The sequence below is a fragment of the Ixodes scapularis genome, unplaced genomic scaffold, assembly GCF_016920785.2.
Source record: "Ixodes scapularis isolate PalLabHiFi unplaced genomic scaffold, ASM1692078v2 PGA_scaffold3__209_contigs__length_174095766, whole genome shotgun sequence".
Taxonomy (NCBI): Eukaryota; Metazoa; Arthropoda; class Arachnida; order Ixodida; family Ixodidae; genus Ixodes; species Ixodes scapularis.
Genome location: NW_024609868.1, coordinates 15,390,517 through 15,405,381, shown reverse-complemented (window position 1 = coordinate 15,405,381; position 14,865 = coordinate 15,390,517). Strand labels below are relative to the sequence as shown.

Here is a 14,865-nt window from a genome sequence, read left to right as displayed (position 1 = left end):
GGAGACGGGAATCGACGGAGACGCCGAACGGAAGGAGCTTATCAAGGAAAGACTTCGTTCTTCCTGGCACTGGGCCCTGGGCCACGGTGTAGGAAGGCACTTAAGGTGTAGAGACTCCGCTCTTCGCCGCGACCACACCCCGCGCGCTTCGCTTCACGGAGCCACCCCCAGGTGGCGCCGTAAGTTTCAGGCCATCAGAGCCGTATGTAGGGGAGAGTTTGGTCAGTCTATGATCTCGCCGCCGTGACGCGCTCCTCCCGAGTGAGCCAATCATCACGCGGCGCAGAGCGAGAGGCATGAGCGCATGCGCGTGAACTCCCGGCTGCTCCCAGCGGAGGAGTGGGGAGGGTCGCCATCTTCGATCATTCTCCCGGCGGAATGCGTGGGATCGGCATCTAAATCTCGATTATTTCCTTTTATATCGCTGGCTCTGGCAAGAAAATTACATACTGTTATTCCTCGGTGGGTTAAAAAGCTAATAAATTAAGATTTTTCGGCGTATGGCCACAAGCGTTTATTCAGGCGAAAAAGAAGTCGGCCCGTAGCAGACGACGCGTAGCCTCAGCAGTGCTCTTCTCCGACCAGTCTCCGACAAGGTTGCTCAAAAATGGCGGTCGTCTCCTCTCTGCTCCCTTCTTTCTTTCTCGCTCCTTCGGCGCTCTCCTCCCTTTCATTCGCTCCTTCTCCTCTCCGGCGCCTTCGTCGCCACACCCACTGGCCAAACTCTCCCAATATACGGCTCTGCAGGCCATCCGGCAGCGCACCGGGCCACCTGTGCTAGCTGCCTGCTCGGCGTGCAGCTTCGATTCTTTGAAATGTTCACTTTGTTAGTACACTTACACTTGCATGTAGCAGATTGCAGCAAACGTTTATAGTAACCACATTCGTCAAGGAAAGCAAACCGGTTTTATTAATGGCACTTCCTGATATAAGTATAATAATAATAATATTACAAATTTCCACAAAAAATAAAAAAAACAATCGTTGTAAAAAAAAAACTAGAAAAAAACGCTGTTAAAACATTTGTTTAATATATGACACACTCTATAGCTGCTTTTGGAGTTCTTTCTGCACATTACGAGTCGCGCAGTCGGGGCTCTTTTTTTCTTTTATCGAGACTGCTCCTTTGCATCTCGGTTTTTTCCTTTGCAGTACTGTCGCATTCAGAGGCGGATATAGAGGGTGGGGGGGGGGTAAAGATGTCCGAACCCCCTATTGATTTCCCCATGTGTAAAATTTAAAGCGGAAAACAAAGGAAAAGGAAAGGGGTTTCTAAACATATGGTACGCTGACCAACTCCTGACACCCCCCCCCCCCTCTCAGGAAATTCCTGCATCCGCCCCTGGTAGCATTCCCATGCGATCCGAAGCCTTTTGCACGTTCGACTGAAACCGGAGAAGCGTCTGCCTTAAACGGAGGCGTCTGCATTCCACGAGAACGCCAAACAGAATTCGACTTTGAACAGATGGGCAGTCTGTTGTGTCTGCGTCTACCGCGTGCAAGAGAATCCTCTACAAGGTTCCTTCAATTCGGAGAGAACAACGACCGACCATCGGGGCCGAGAGGAGATTGCTGACGTCGAGGCCAGCTTTCGAATGCGGCACTAACCGACCAATGGCACGGCAGCTCCAGAACCCCGAGTTTTATTATATAAGAACCTGTCCGGCTGCCCATTCGGTGCGCTCCTTTTGCCAATATGTTACACGATATAACCATGTAAATAAAGCAGTCTTGCGTCCTGTCAAGTTTTCCCGATCTGTTGCCTCGACTGTCTGGCTAGGACGTTGTTCGCGAGAAAGGTTGGAGGCCAGCGAGATAGCCATGCTACTCGAGAGACCAGGCTGGGCGTCGACTCATAACCGGACAAAAGACAAAACGACACGGACGAAGTCTCAAACGCAGCTACAAACTTTATTTGTGGTCCCCCTCTTTTTGTCTTCTTTTTCCCAAAACCGCTACCCCCTTCCCTCTTCCTTTTCCCAGGTTCCCCCGTACATTCTAGTCAACGATAAGCTCAGACGGCGCCAACACAGAGCTGGCGACAAATCCCCTGTCAACACACACACACCGCGACACCCCGAGGTCATCCCTGTTCTCTCAAACCAGTCAGCCGCAAAATATTTTCGGCCTCTGTACTTAAAGGGGCCCTGCAAGCACTTTTTACTGGTTTTTAATTTGCACCAAACCTGAGCGCACTAATCGTAGTAACTTAATGTAACTTTTCTTTTCTCGAATTTCGCTTTATTTTAAAAGTTATAGGCACATTAAGATTACAAAAACAAGCAAAAAATAACCTCCCTCATGACGTCCTTGGTTGCTTGAGTGGCCGTGAACTAGAAAAGAGATAGTGAGCTCAGGGCGAGCGCACACGGCTGCCGCACTCCCTGTTGACGGCGCGAGAGGGCGCCACTAAAGCGTGTTCTGGATAGGCTGCATACAACGGGCAGCCAGAGCGGCTCTCATTGCATTTGTTGCGCGATTAAGCACTAATTCTGCATGACACTTCATTGGCACAAACGGCAGAAAACACGGGGTAAAGATCAGTTCAGAGTGGGAGCCACTTCGCGCTGCCATACCGCGAAATGGCCAAACCGCAAGACAAAGCTTCTCGTCGAATGCCTTCGGAACACTCGGAGCCGGTCGGATCCTCCAGTCCGTAAACGACCGCAGCGCCGTCACGTACATCCGGCACCTTTCCGTGTCGGCGCCTGATCCCACTACTCTTTTCTAGTATGCGCCGCCTTTTTTACCGCTTGGTGGCGGGTATGTCGACGGGTCATTTCTTGTTTCCGTACTTTATAAATTGCATTTGTTTCTTTTCTGATCTAAAATACTGAACAAAAACTACTTTTATAAATAATTGAAACAGGTCGCGCCACTTATATTTTGTATTTCGACTAAAAAAAAGCTTTTAGCGGCTCTGACCAATAGTAAGCCCAGGACCAAAGACGTCACATTTTGCGCGCTTTCGGTACCGCGGGTCGCCCTCGTCGGTGGAGGAGGTTTCCGCGTCGTCCGGTTTAAATATGATGCACTGATATTTAGTTACTCTCTCCGTGCCCGCTGGCTTGCCCGAACCCCAAGGGACTTGGAAACCGCAAAAAAGGTAGACGCTTAAATATGATTGCAGGGCCCCTTTAAGTGAACGGACCTGTGAGATGCATTCGGCAGACGTCTTTATCCTGATCGTCTGTTTACTAATATTTCCATGTCGTTGTTTTCCATTTCTAAATTGTTTACGTTTCCCCAGGCTGAGGAGCAGTCGGCGTATTTATTCAAACGTTTGGCTATTTCCGAATTCGGATCTTGGTTTTTACATTTCTTTTATGCTCAAATCACCATTGCAAAAAAAAAAAAAATTGGAAACAATTAGAGGCAGCGTAAGCAATGGGTGACTAGCCCACGTTCCGTGGAGCAGCCGGCGACTGGACGGCCTGAACGTTTTGGCGCCCTCTAGGGGCAGGCGGAGAAAACATAGGAAAGGAGGGGACGTGATGTGGTTCGCCGTTCCGACGGGGCGAGGAGAGGAGTCTTCACACCTAAAGAGCCTTCCTACACCAAGCACTGGGCCACGTGAAACGAGGGTTCTGGCCTCGCGTGGCTTCTCGTACGTCTTATCCTCTTGGAAACGCAATCGACTCGAACAACGAGCGAAACTGGAAGAAGGCGTGATTTATCGTAACCGTTGTTCAATCATGCCGGCATGGTATTATATTGGTAAGGCACTATCAGCACTAGGGACAGCGTTGATGGAACGCTGACTTGAACGGAACTTGGCATCGATGCGACGCTCTATCGGAGCTGTATTACTAATACAGAGCGAAGTCGAGGCTGTGTCAGCAAGGCCGGTGCTATTTCCCGTACCGACTAAAGGGAAAACACGATACTATATATGAACAAGCCTCATCTGATACTGAAATCAGGCTTCATTTGGTTTTTATTTCGTGACTGAATCAGCTGTTTGAATATTTATAGTTTCGCGAAGTTTGTCTCACTCTCGTACAAGGTTTCACGATGCTCCATGTCAGAAAGAGCTATAAAGATTTACTTCGCTGCAAGTCCATTGATTTGCAAAACCTGCCCTACAGTTCACGGAACATCGACAAATGATACAGCTAAGAAGCCCCAGCCATGATCATACTTTTTTCGTGTGCATGTTGCCATTCACGGCATTCATTCAAGTACTCTTCAAATACGTCACGGGAATGAACTTGAATAGGAGGCCACTTTTAGGCCTGAGAACCATTTCGGTGACTAAGCAGACTTGATCTCTGTGGTCGAGTATCGCCACAGAACGTTGGCAATGACGAGTCTCTCCTCCGACATCGCAAACTTCTGACCTGAGAAGGAAACAAAAAGACTATATCTAGAAGTGCGTGGTCACGACGAGGAACAAAATGGCGTCATTACCAATGCAGTTTCGGGGACCCGCAGAGAAAGGAACGTAGGCTAAAGGATGCCCTCCCTTCGAATTCCCGCGAAGGAACCTGTGGGGGTGAAATTTCTCGGTGTCTGGAAATACTTCGGGATCCCAATGCAAGAAAAAAAGTAGTTTGACACTTGAACCACCGTTCCTCAGGGAAGCAACGTAGCACGTCTTGAAAATTGAAAGTGTATTACAAATCAATACGCAAGTTCAACCATCCTAAGAAAAACAAAAGACGAAGTTGACTTAATGGGAAGCTGAAAAGGATTTTGAACTTGGAGAAACCGTAAAAGTTTAAATTTGTGTTCATATGCCGACAATGACATTCCGACGACTTTGACAAATAACAGGCGTCCGAGAAACGCGAGACTCACCGCATGCCATACGGCAATCCCCGCCCGTTTTTTTTTTTCCTTTTTTTTTTCTTTGTTTTTTGTTTTTTCGAAGTTTGTGTTCACTTTAGCCAAATTCAAGCGCGATAATCGAAATCATGAGGCAAAAAACTCCAGGGGTCTGCTCTAAACTCAATTCCTTTTTTTTTTTTTTAATGGCTTCAGTTTTCTTTTTAAAGAGCCCGGGGATTCCAACACAGGCTTAAAAACTGGCGTCTAATAAGCAACAGGCATGGGCGTACCAACCGGGGGGGCAAGGGGGGCACTTGCCCCCCCAGTTCTCAGAGTGGGGGGGCAAGGCATGCGTTTTGCCCCCCCTGAAACGGCGGCGCCACTGGGCAGAGCAGACACAGGCCGGCGGCGCCCAAGGAATACCAAGGGCACTGCCCCCCGACCCGCGCGGGCATATTTTTAACGCGCAGGCGATACAAACCCTAGCAACGGTGCTCACGCACGCCGGATTGGCTGGTTTGTGGAGCCTTGCCCCACGAACAAGGCTACACGGTAACCTAACGGAATCCACCCGCGAGACATGGGCCGGACGGGCCGTCCAGACCAGGACGTAGGCCCTTACACAAAATAAAGTTTTGCTTGCTTGCTTGGAGATAGGCGCTGCCGCCGTCAACATAGGCAGCGGATGCAATGCGAGTTTCCGAAGAGGTAGCGTAACTTAGTGGTGAGATGTCTGCCTCATACGTGTGAGACCCGGGTTCTATTTATGGTGTGGGCCGGCTTACTTCTTTTTATTTTTTTTTCTCGAACATTTTGTTTTGTCGAGGCATTTGGCGATATTTACATTTCTTTTTTACCATTAACATTAAAAAAAACGAATGTTGTTGACGAAACATCGCTAAACTAAATCGTATCGACTCTATTTACGGAAGTGCATGGGGTGCAGCGAGGCTTGGGTTGCCGACCGGACGCCGCAAAGCGGCGTGTACGGGGGGTGGGGGGGCTAGGTGGGTTAATAGATTTGTAATTAGCAGCCGCACACCGTCACCGCGAAGCGGCGTGAACGCAGGCGCGGGGGTGGGTTAACACGCTTCGAGTGATACACGAGCAGCCCATCCGGCGTGAGCGTCGTTGTTAGGGGTTCTATCGCCTGCACCGTAAAAGGAGCAGTGTGTGCACCTCCTGTAGTGGGCAAGAATTCCTACATTGGAGAGAAGCGGGGACAAGCCCTTTCTTCAAATGCGTCAAGTCTCCTTGAGCTTCGGAATACAAAGAAACGCCACTATTCGGAGCTAATCCCACAGTTACTCGACCGCGTCGTGTCTGTTCGCTCCCCGCGCCTCGTAGCAGTGTTGTTGCAGTGGGGGGGCTCGTTAAAATTTTGGGGTTTTTTGGACTATCTAAATCACTTTCTTCCTTCCCATCCCCCCCTTTTCTACTCCGCATGCTTCCCCCTCTGCAAATATCAGCTGACCTTCCGACCTCTGTTCTCTGTTGATAGGCAAAACAACCACTAAAATTAGAAAGTAATTTGTAATTTGAGTGGAAGTCACTCGGAAAAGTAGTTAAAGTAAACTACTGATTACTAGAATAGAAATGTAATTAAAAGTTACTAAACTACCCAGAAAAGTAGTTAAACTACAGTAACTTGAGTAAAGTAGTTGAACTACGTACAAGTCTGGCCTGGCAAGCGCTCTGCGTAAGTGTTTTCAGTGATCTGCCTAGCCCCGCACACCATCACATGGGCCAAGAAAGGTGTAGTTTTACTGCAGAGGAGAAATCAGCAGGGTCCAAGATGGTGACAATGGAGGATGGGGGACTGTTCCAGTGGCTGATGGCTTGAGAAAGGAATGACCAATTGAAAGCGTTCGTAGAGCCAGAAGTGTGTTTGATGGTGCAGACGTTGTTGAGGCGAGAAGATGTTCGGTCGAGGGGTAATAACAAAGTGGTTTTGAGGTCGGGAATGTGGTAGTAGATTTTGTGAATAAGGCACAGCTGAGAGACTTTCCTGCGAAGCTGCAAAGAGGACATGGTTAGTTCAGTTTTTAGCGCCGAGACACTGAAAGAAAAGTCATAAGTGGATGAAATGAAGCGAGCAGCTCTGTTCTGAACTGCCTCTACAGCGTATTGATGAGGTACAGTCGATGGGTATTCCAGATGGTTGAAGCATATTCTATTTTTGGTCTGACGTACGTGTTAAAGGCTAGCTTAGGGACAAAGGGTGGAGCGATTTTTTAAGTTACGTCTGCTTAGTCCAAGAGTTCCAGATGAATCGGCGGTAATGACTTCAATGTGGTTATTCCAGGGAAGGTCAGATGTTAGTCTTACACCAAGGTATTTATACACAGTAGCGGTCTCAATCAGATCGGAGTCCAAGAAGTAATTAAATGACAGAGTGGTTTTTTTCTTGGTGAAGTGGATTAGTTTGCGTTTATACTTGTTTGGTGACATAATCCACTCTTTGCACCAATTGTTAATTTTATCTAGATCTTCCTGAGGCTGGTTATTATTTTGCACACAAGTTACTTTGTTATGGATGACGCAGTCGTCGGCGAAAAAGCGTTTTTTTGAAGAAATCCCAATGGGAATGTCATTAATAAATATTAAAAAGAGTAAGGGCCCAAGTACGAACCCCAGGGGAACACCAGGGGATACATTTATTAAGGAAGATTCATGATCATCATGGACGTGACCTGTACACGGGAAAAAAGAAAGTCACGAATCCATGCAAACGGTTATTGGTCGAGGCAAAAAGATGATACCTTAGAAAGAAGGCGTTGATGGAGGACACGGCCAAACGCTCTGGAAAAAAAAAAAAAAAAAAAAAAAAAAAAAAAAACTGCGTCAGTTTGGACGTGACATTCAAGGTTAGTGTGCAAGTCATGGATGAAGTCGCAGAGTTGCGTTTCGCAGGAAAGTACCTTTCGAAAACCGTGCTGCTGTTTAAAGAAAAGAAATGGGATGATAGGTGCCTCATGATATTGGAGTAGAGGATATGCTCAAGTAGTTTGCAAGAAATTGAAGTCAATGAATTAGGGCGATAATTAGATGCGGAAGAGCGGCTGCACTGTTTAAAGACTGGGAATTACCCTTCCCACCTTTTGGTCAGATGGAAGGCAGCTTTGAGATGAGGACTGAATGAAGATGAGTTTCAAATACTCACTAGAAATAACACGGGTGTTTCTTTTAAATTTTAGGGTTGATGTTATCGGTTCCAGCGGACGAAGTAAGTTTTAGTTTATCAATCAATGTTTTAATACCAGCGGAGTTAACGTTAATAGGATGCATGCGCTCGTAAAGCTCTTCAGGGAGAGTGGGGACGAAGTCCAAGCACTCGTTAGTAAACACTGATGAAAAGTATTCGTTAAACACAGAACTGTCATGCTCGACGTTGCACATCCGACATTCCTAACTCTCCCCATCTTCCTAAACGTCCGTGTGTGTCCTAACACCAGAAACCGGAATTTTAAAGGTTAAAAACGGCACGTTGCGAATATGGAACGCGCACTTTCATGCAAAGCTGACGTCAAGTGACTCAAATCGAAAAACATGCATATTTACAGTATTGTTATCTCTTCTGGTGAAGGCTAAACAACCGTTGCATCCGTTTTCGCGCACGAAACGGTGACTCCCAGAGAAAGTAAGAACACAGTGATTGTCTTTATTTTAACAATGTAAACACACTTGCAGGCGTGCGCTGATGAAGCCTCAAAATCAAAACTCTCGTAGTGTGATTCGTGACTGCTCCGGCTACTACCCAACCTCGTTGTCACGCCACTTTCTGCAAGCAAACACTAAAATTGCCAGTAAACACACAAAAGCGACATCGATACAATTATCTTGTAGAATATCACCTTATTTAATCATAACTGTTTCAATAATCACTACAAGTTGTATTTATCTTAAGAAGAAGAAGCAAAATTATTTTCGTGAGAAAAAACAAAATATCAATGTTAAGTCTGGTAACGTTGTAATTTTGCCGAATCATTGCCACATCTTTAGAAAACTTCGACAAAAGTTGCGCCGAATTTTCGATTAAGGGGGGGGAGGGGGGGGGGAAGAGGGTCGGGTTTGCCCCCCCACTCAAAAACAAGTTGGTACGCCACTGGCAACAGGTGGTCGAAATGTCAGAATTTTAGTTTTGCGAACACAAACATTTCATGTCCTAATAGTATATTTATTAGTTCAGAGTTATTAAATATTTCTTTTTACTTTTCTTTATTGTAGCTTGTCACAAAACCAACTCGAATCACGGTAGCCTCTGAGGATGAGCTCGGCATTGTACTCGACCTTGTGCTCGAGCTTCTGAGAATGTGCGCCTAATCCCATCTCTTCTCTAACCAATTGGCCTTAACCCTGGCTACGTGCCTGTTCCACACGAGTCCTGTTACGTCTGGTGCCACTCAACGTTCCGTCTTGAGACCTCTACTCTTCCTCGTTTATATGAACGACTTTCCCCTGTGTGTTTTATCGAGCCGTAATTTTTTTTCGGATGATTGCGTTTTTTTTACATTATTAATATTTCAGACACCCTGCTTCTTCAGAATGACTTGAATGCTACATCTGCTTGGTGTCAGGAATGGCACACGACCCTTAACACTTACAAATGCCAAACAATGAGAGTTTCACGTCGTAACACATCTCAAGTTCCACTTACTATACTTAGTGACATTCCTTTGCTTTCTACGACTTCCTATAAATATCTCAGTGTGTACCTTACTTCCGGCATATCCTTGCAAACGCACGTTCATAACATTCTTGCTAAGGCCGATTCCATGCCAGGCTACCTAGGACGAAATTTTCCTGTCTCCTTCTATTGTTCAAATTTCTAGTTCGCTCGAAATTAGAATATGCTGCTGCAATCTGGAATCCTGGTTAGGTCACACTCGCAGCTAACCTGGAGTCACCTGAAAATGGCGGCGCTCGTTTTATACTCAACAACTATCATCGTACAGTCACTGCAGTGTTTCATCCATGAAAGCTAAGCTCTCTTTACCTCGTCTTTCATTGCGCCGTCGATGATTCCGTTTTTCTCTTTTTTTTTTCTTTGCAATTACGTTGCAACGAGGGTCTTCGCGTTGTGTACTTTACTCATCTAGAGCACGCCTAAGTTCCAGTGACTCCGCAGCGGTTCACAGATACGTTTGTTTGCCCGGCGATGTCACACGAGTCCAAGCATTCGGCGTGATGTCTCGACTGGAATCAAAACTTTCAGCCAAACAATTATATGTAAGCTCCGCAGGCGTTTCTTTTGTCTAGAAAAAAAAAAGCACAAAAAACACGATTGTGTGTGTGTGCGTTTTTTGTGTACAGAAATATGTATCGCATACATACCGTTCGACTGGGCTCAACAAAAATCTTACTCGGGGACGTTGGGGCTGTTATTCTATTATCCTGTTGCACTTGTTATCGCTACCACGCAGCAGGTATTTTCTCTCTCTACTGCGTACTATCTTGACCATACCTCGCCAAACTCATGAACTCACCGAGCTCATAAACTCACACCCCTCACCGACCTCATGAACTCGCCGAACTCACGAACTCACGCACCCCACCGAACTCATGCCCCTCACTCAACCTCAAACTTATGAGTTTTCGAGGCTTACGAACTAACTCACCCTCAACTAAAGCCCGTTCGGCGAGGGTGAGTGAGGTGAAACAGTTCACTCATGAGTGAGTTTTGCCGAGGTATACGCGTGACAGACACTTGGAGCCGGGCCCAAGGCCTAAGTGGTCGTCTTTCTGCCAGGATGCTGCTGATTCTGGAGGACGTAGACTACCAGAGAACCGTGTTGGACCAGCTGCGCGGACAGGTGCAGGAGGTGCAGAGGAAGCTCTCCCTGTCGCTCATCTACCTCGAGGCACTGAAGCAGGTCTCGTCTTCGAAAAACGGTATACACTGCTCGCATACACGCGAAAAGAAACAAAGAAAAAAAAAAGGAAAACGTACGCGCTAAGCAATTCTCACGATGTAAAAATGTTCTCTAAAATAACTGTAGATAAAAAAATACATATTTTTAAGGTGTCCGCAAGGCCGCGCCATATACTCCTGAACAAGACGCGAAGGTAATGAGATGCAAAAGCGGTTCGTGACAATGACCGAGCAAACTGCTCGAAAATTATTTTCGGAACTTCACTGCGAGAAAGAATGCCCTGTTACACTGGAAGCAGGCGCTCTGTTTTCTCCATCTTTTCGCGCGTTCTCCGAAATTGCATCTTGCTCGACGTTTTACAAATATCATTGAATGTCGTATTGAACGTGAACTCAAGTATATTATCATCAGTGACTCGTTTCGAGATAAAGTTCTACTTCTGTGCGATGATATGTTTGTTTCAGTGGATGCAGAGACATAGATGTAACGTTACGCGTTTAGCTTCGCCCCTAACTAAGCTCTCAGCCACGTATACAGACGCAGCTGCCGAGAATACATGTCGAGCGTCTGGGTGCGTGCAGACCCGACGTCGCTGAGCTCGATGCAGCAGCAGCAGACGACGCTGCACTACATCTCGCGCCAGTCGCCCTACCCGGGCACCAAGATCCAGCGGTTCCCGGTGCCCGACAAGTACGTGCCCTGGGAGGTGATGTGGCTCGACTACGAGCCGGTCGCTTACACGAGGCCGCGGGCCCAGTTCCCGGGACCGGAGCACGGAGCAACGCTAGGACTGAAGCCCTGAAGCGGGAGACGCCCAAATGACCCAGAATTGCCGCTAAATGAAAAAAAAAAAAAAAACACTTTGCTTGGGCTTGAGGTGGACTTTGTTGTAATCACTAGACTAAACTCGTCATTCTGTCTTTTTTTTTTTTAATATATTGTTTCCCTCAGAAAAACTTAAAAAATAATTTATATCACAAGAATATTACTTTTCTGGCGTGAACATGATTTATGCGTTTGAACCAAGCTACGAGACTTCAATCGCTGTAAACATCATCTAAATCACATTTACTTGCGCTGTCTGGCACGGCAGAACTATGGTGCCTGGAACGCGTCTCCGACTGGTGTGTTTACCGCGGCCAAAAAAGTGGACCCTCGATTTCCGCCTGATGACGTCATAAAAGTGTCATGCTGTCGCTGGTCGCGACCCTGGCAGCGTCCCAACAGTTATGGTATATGTGGCAGACGCCTGTTCTGCTGCAGGTCGCTTTGCACTGTGACAGTTCACGGAAGCTAGAACAGCCGGAAGTTGGGACGCCTAAAGGGGCGAGCTGACGACAGCGACACTCGCGTTCGCTCGTGCTTTTCGCCAGCATTTCTACGGCCAACCGCCAGGATCGCGACAGGCAACAGCATGACACTCGCGTCATTTGTTGCCACATTGGGACCACTTTTGATGTATGGGCGGGATAGGAGGCTAAACACACCAGTCGAAGACGCGATCCAGGCACCATAGCAGAACTTAAAGATCATTTGAAAATCCTAAAGGCCTTTGGCGTAAAGGTCCTTTTAGGTGCCCGTCTGACACAAGTATTAGAAAGGCTCGTTTATAACTTTAAGAAGTTGTTTCGAGCCAAGAAAGAAAGGATAATATGCGAGAGAAATAGAAAATATGCCGGATCGCCAAGTTTACACTGCTACAATATAAATGGCGCCAGTGTGTCCTCTTTTTGTAAGAGATATTAAGGGCTTCTAAGGCACCATGTTCCAAGAGGGCGCAACTGTGTGAACGGGCCTTAACGCATTTCATCGAGAGTCAGCATAGATCAGTAATTTTGGCATACTTTTTTTTTTCGTTTGTAACTTACCATTTATAAGTTCGCAAAATTTTCGAGTAATTATTGCAAAAAGAAAAACGGATTTTGAAGACGAAATACCGATATAAATAATGTTTGTGAAATTCCCATCCTCGCCACGCGTGCAATATTTCTTCAAAAATCACTTGGCCATGAAGTCACAGTCAAGTGACGTTATGCGGAAAACGCTTACATCGGAAAACATTGTGGAATGTTTTCAGGCTGCAGCAATGCGAGCAACCTGTGCTCGCACTGTTTGCGTGCGTGCGATTAAAGCAAATCTCGGAGCTGCAGAATCATGCAGTGCATTCGACTGAAGTTCGTCCAAGGCATCATTTTCTGTCTTCACATTTCGTCTTTGTCACCACGGCAGTCTCACTATGCCTTCGCTCCTGTTGCACCAACAAACTTGTAATCATCATCATCCTCAAGGCAGTTTTCGCCCACTTTTGACTCAACTTTTTTTAAGGGGAGTACTGTGCAAGCGCGAAATCTCATCCCACCTAGTCGCGGAGGCTCACATGTGCTTAGGTGAGATCCCCCTCCCACCGTGGGTGGGACGTGGCTTTGGCGACTCTTTCTTTACTATCCTAAATAAGGCGCTGTTTGAATAAACGTCAATGCACGTCACCTTCTGGGAGAGAAGCTGTTGCATGCTTGGCACATATACGCGAGCAGTCCGACGGTGCACAAAACTTGCGAGAACGTTCCATCATCAAAACAAGTCTATAAACCATTTTCATGAAAAGCGCCACCAGGCCGTGCTCTAGTCTTTGACGTTCCTGAGAACTTCCGGTTGATAATATGAATGAATAAAGAATTCTCGAACACCGCTGATTAAAATAAAGATGAGACTTTTATGCTTTCCAAAAATCAGAGTCACATTGTGGCAGCTTCAAAAGCTCCAATACTGCCGCTCTAATGGCGGTGATGGGATATCATGCTTTCCTAAATCAAGCATCCTCGACTTCGAGAATCGAAGGTGACGTGAAAAGACCAACGTCTTTTCCGATTCCTGCACTATGCTTTCGGAGATGTTCGCTTTTTCTGATGTGGAGAAGCTGTCGGGTGCCGCCATTAGAGGGTCGGGTTTGAGTCTGCAGAAGGGGGGGCGGGGGGGGGGGGGGGGGAGGGGGCAGACGGACTTTTGGAAAGGCTCTATTCTCCAGGTGAAGGCCAAAAGCAGGAAGAAGCGTGAGATGCGTTTAAATGTTTCAAATATTCTTGTAAACCAACTTGTCCTCGCAGGGAACTAATATTGTACAGACGAAGGCCCTCATTAAATCTTCAACTTTGTTGTCCGTGTAGCATTTATGCTTTCTAGCCCTGGGGACATAAGCAAGCGCGACAGGCTTGCAAAAACAGTGCGACCTGAAGTCGCTTGGGACGCAAGCGACAGTTCATGTTTGTAAACAGGAAGAGGGTCGATAGGCCCGCCGCGAAGGGCCGTCTAAAATCGCTCTTTATACGAAGGTTGAATTCCCAGTTCCCATTACTGCGGTGCTTGCTTTTATTAATTGTTTTATTCAATTTCAGCCCAACGTCATCTGGAGGCTGGTCACGGATGATTTGTTCCTCAAGCTTCCATCGGGCCACAGCAGCCTATTCAACGAGGTGGGGAACTTCCAGGGAACACTCACTACGTAACCACCTGGTGAATCCGGCAAAAGGCAGCAACTTAGACGACTATGTACATACCTTGTTATATCTTGCTCTTTTCTTGAATAGTCTAAATAGCGAGCGTCCCGCTCTCAAGCTGTCTTCTAAAAAACAGCAACAACAGCACGCACAGATTGAAGACATGCACATATAGTTAACTATTGTACTTCAAGTATTTTTTTCGTTTTGGTTATGTACTGGAGAGAATAACAAGTTGTATTACTTCAATGAATTTGAAATCAGAGTGAATTCAAATGCATTTCAGATTTTTCCACCTTTCTGAAGAGGCAGCAAATTTGGATTGAGGCAACTTGAAATACTCAAGCTCAAGACGAAGACGGAACTCCACGTTAAGTGTCGATGCAAACATGGAGTGCGCGTTGTCTGTTCCATATTTTGTTTTGCCCCTCCCTATCCCAACCTGTTATTTCGACCCCACAAATAAGAATTATCGCTCGGAGCTTGCTCTTGCTCTGTGGCCAAACTGTTCGTGAGCTTGTGTCATCACAAAGACAATACACAAGTGCACGCTAGTGTTACCTCTTTATTATTTTCTTTTTTTTCCTTTCATGGTTGTTTAGATAAGCGAACAAAGCTATATATGTTTGTTTGTTTGTTTTTTTATGGCGACAAGGCGTAGCTTCCGAACTGCATGGAAAATAAAACAATGACTCGCAACTGTGTCTTCATACGTCTGCACCAGTTTT

General features: G+C 46.5%; 1 protein-coding gene across 1 annotated transcript in view; it reads left to right on the top strand.

Annotated features, from left to right (window-relative positions):
* LOC115328407 overlaps positions 1-14,540 on the top strand; it is a 33,251-nt gene extending 18,711 nt beyond the window's left edge. The window contains exons 2-5 of the mRNA XM_042292306.1: positions 10,520-10,662; positions 11,225-11,333; positions 14,036-14,153; positions 14,424-14,540. Coding sequence (XP_042148240.1) covers positions 10,520-10,662; positions 11,225-11,333; positions 14,036-14,153; positions 14,424-14,441 — 388 coding nt within the window. The 3' untranslated portion in view covers positions 14,442-14,540. The remainder of the gene's footprint in view (positions 1-10,519; positions 10,663-11,224; positions 11,334-14,035; positions 14,154-14,423) is intronic.
* The last annotated feature ends 325 nt before the right edge of the window (positions 14,541-14,865 follow it).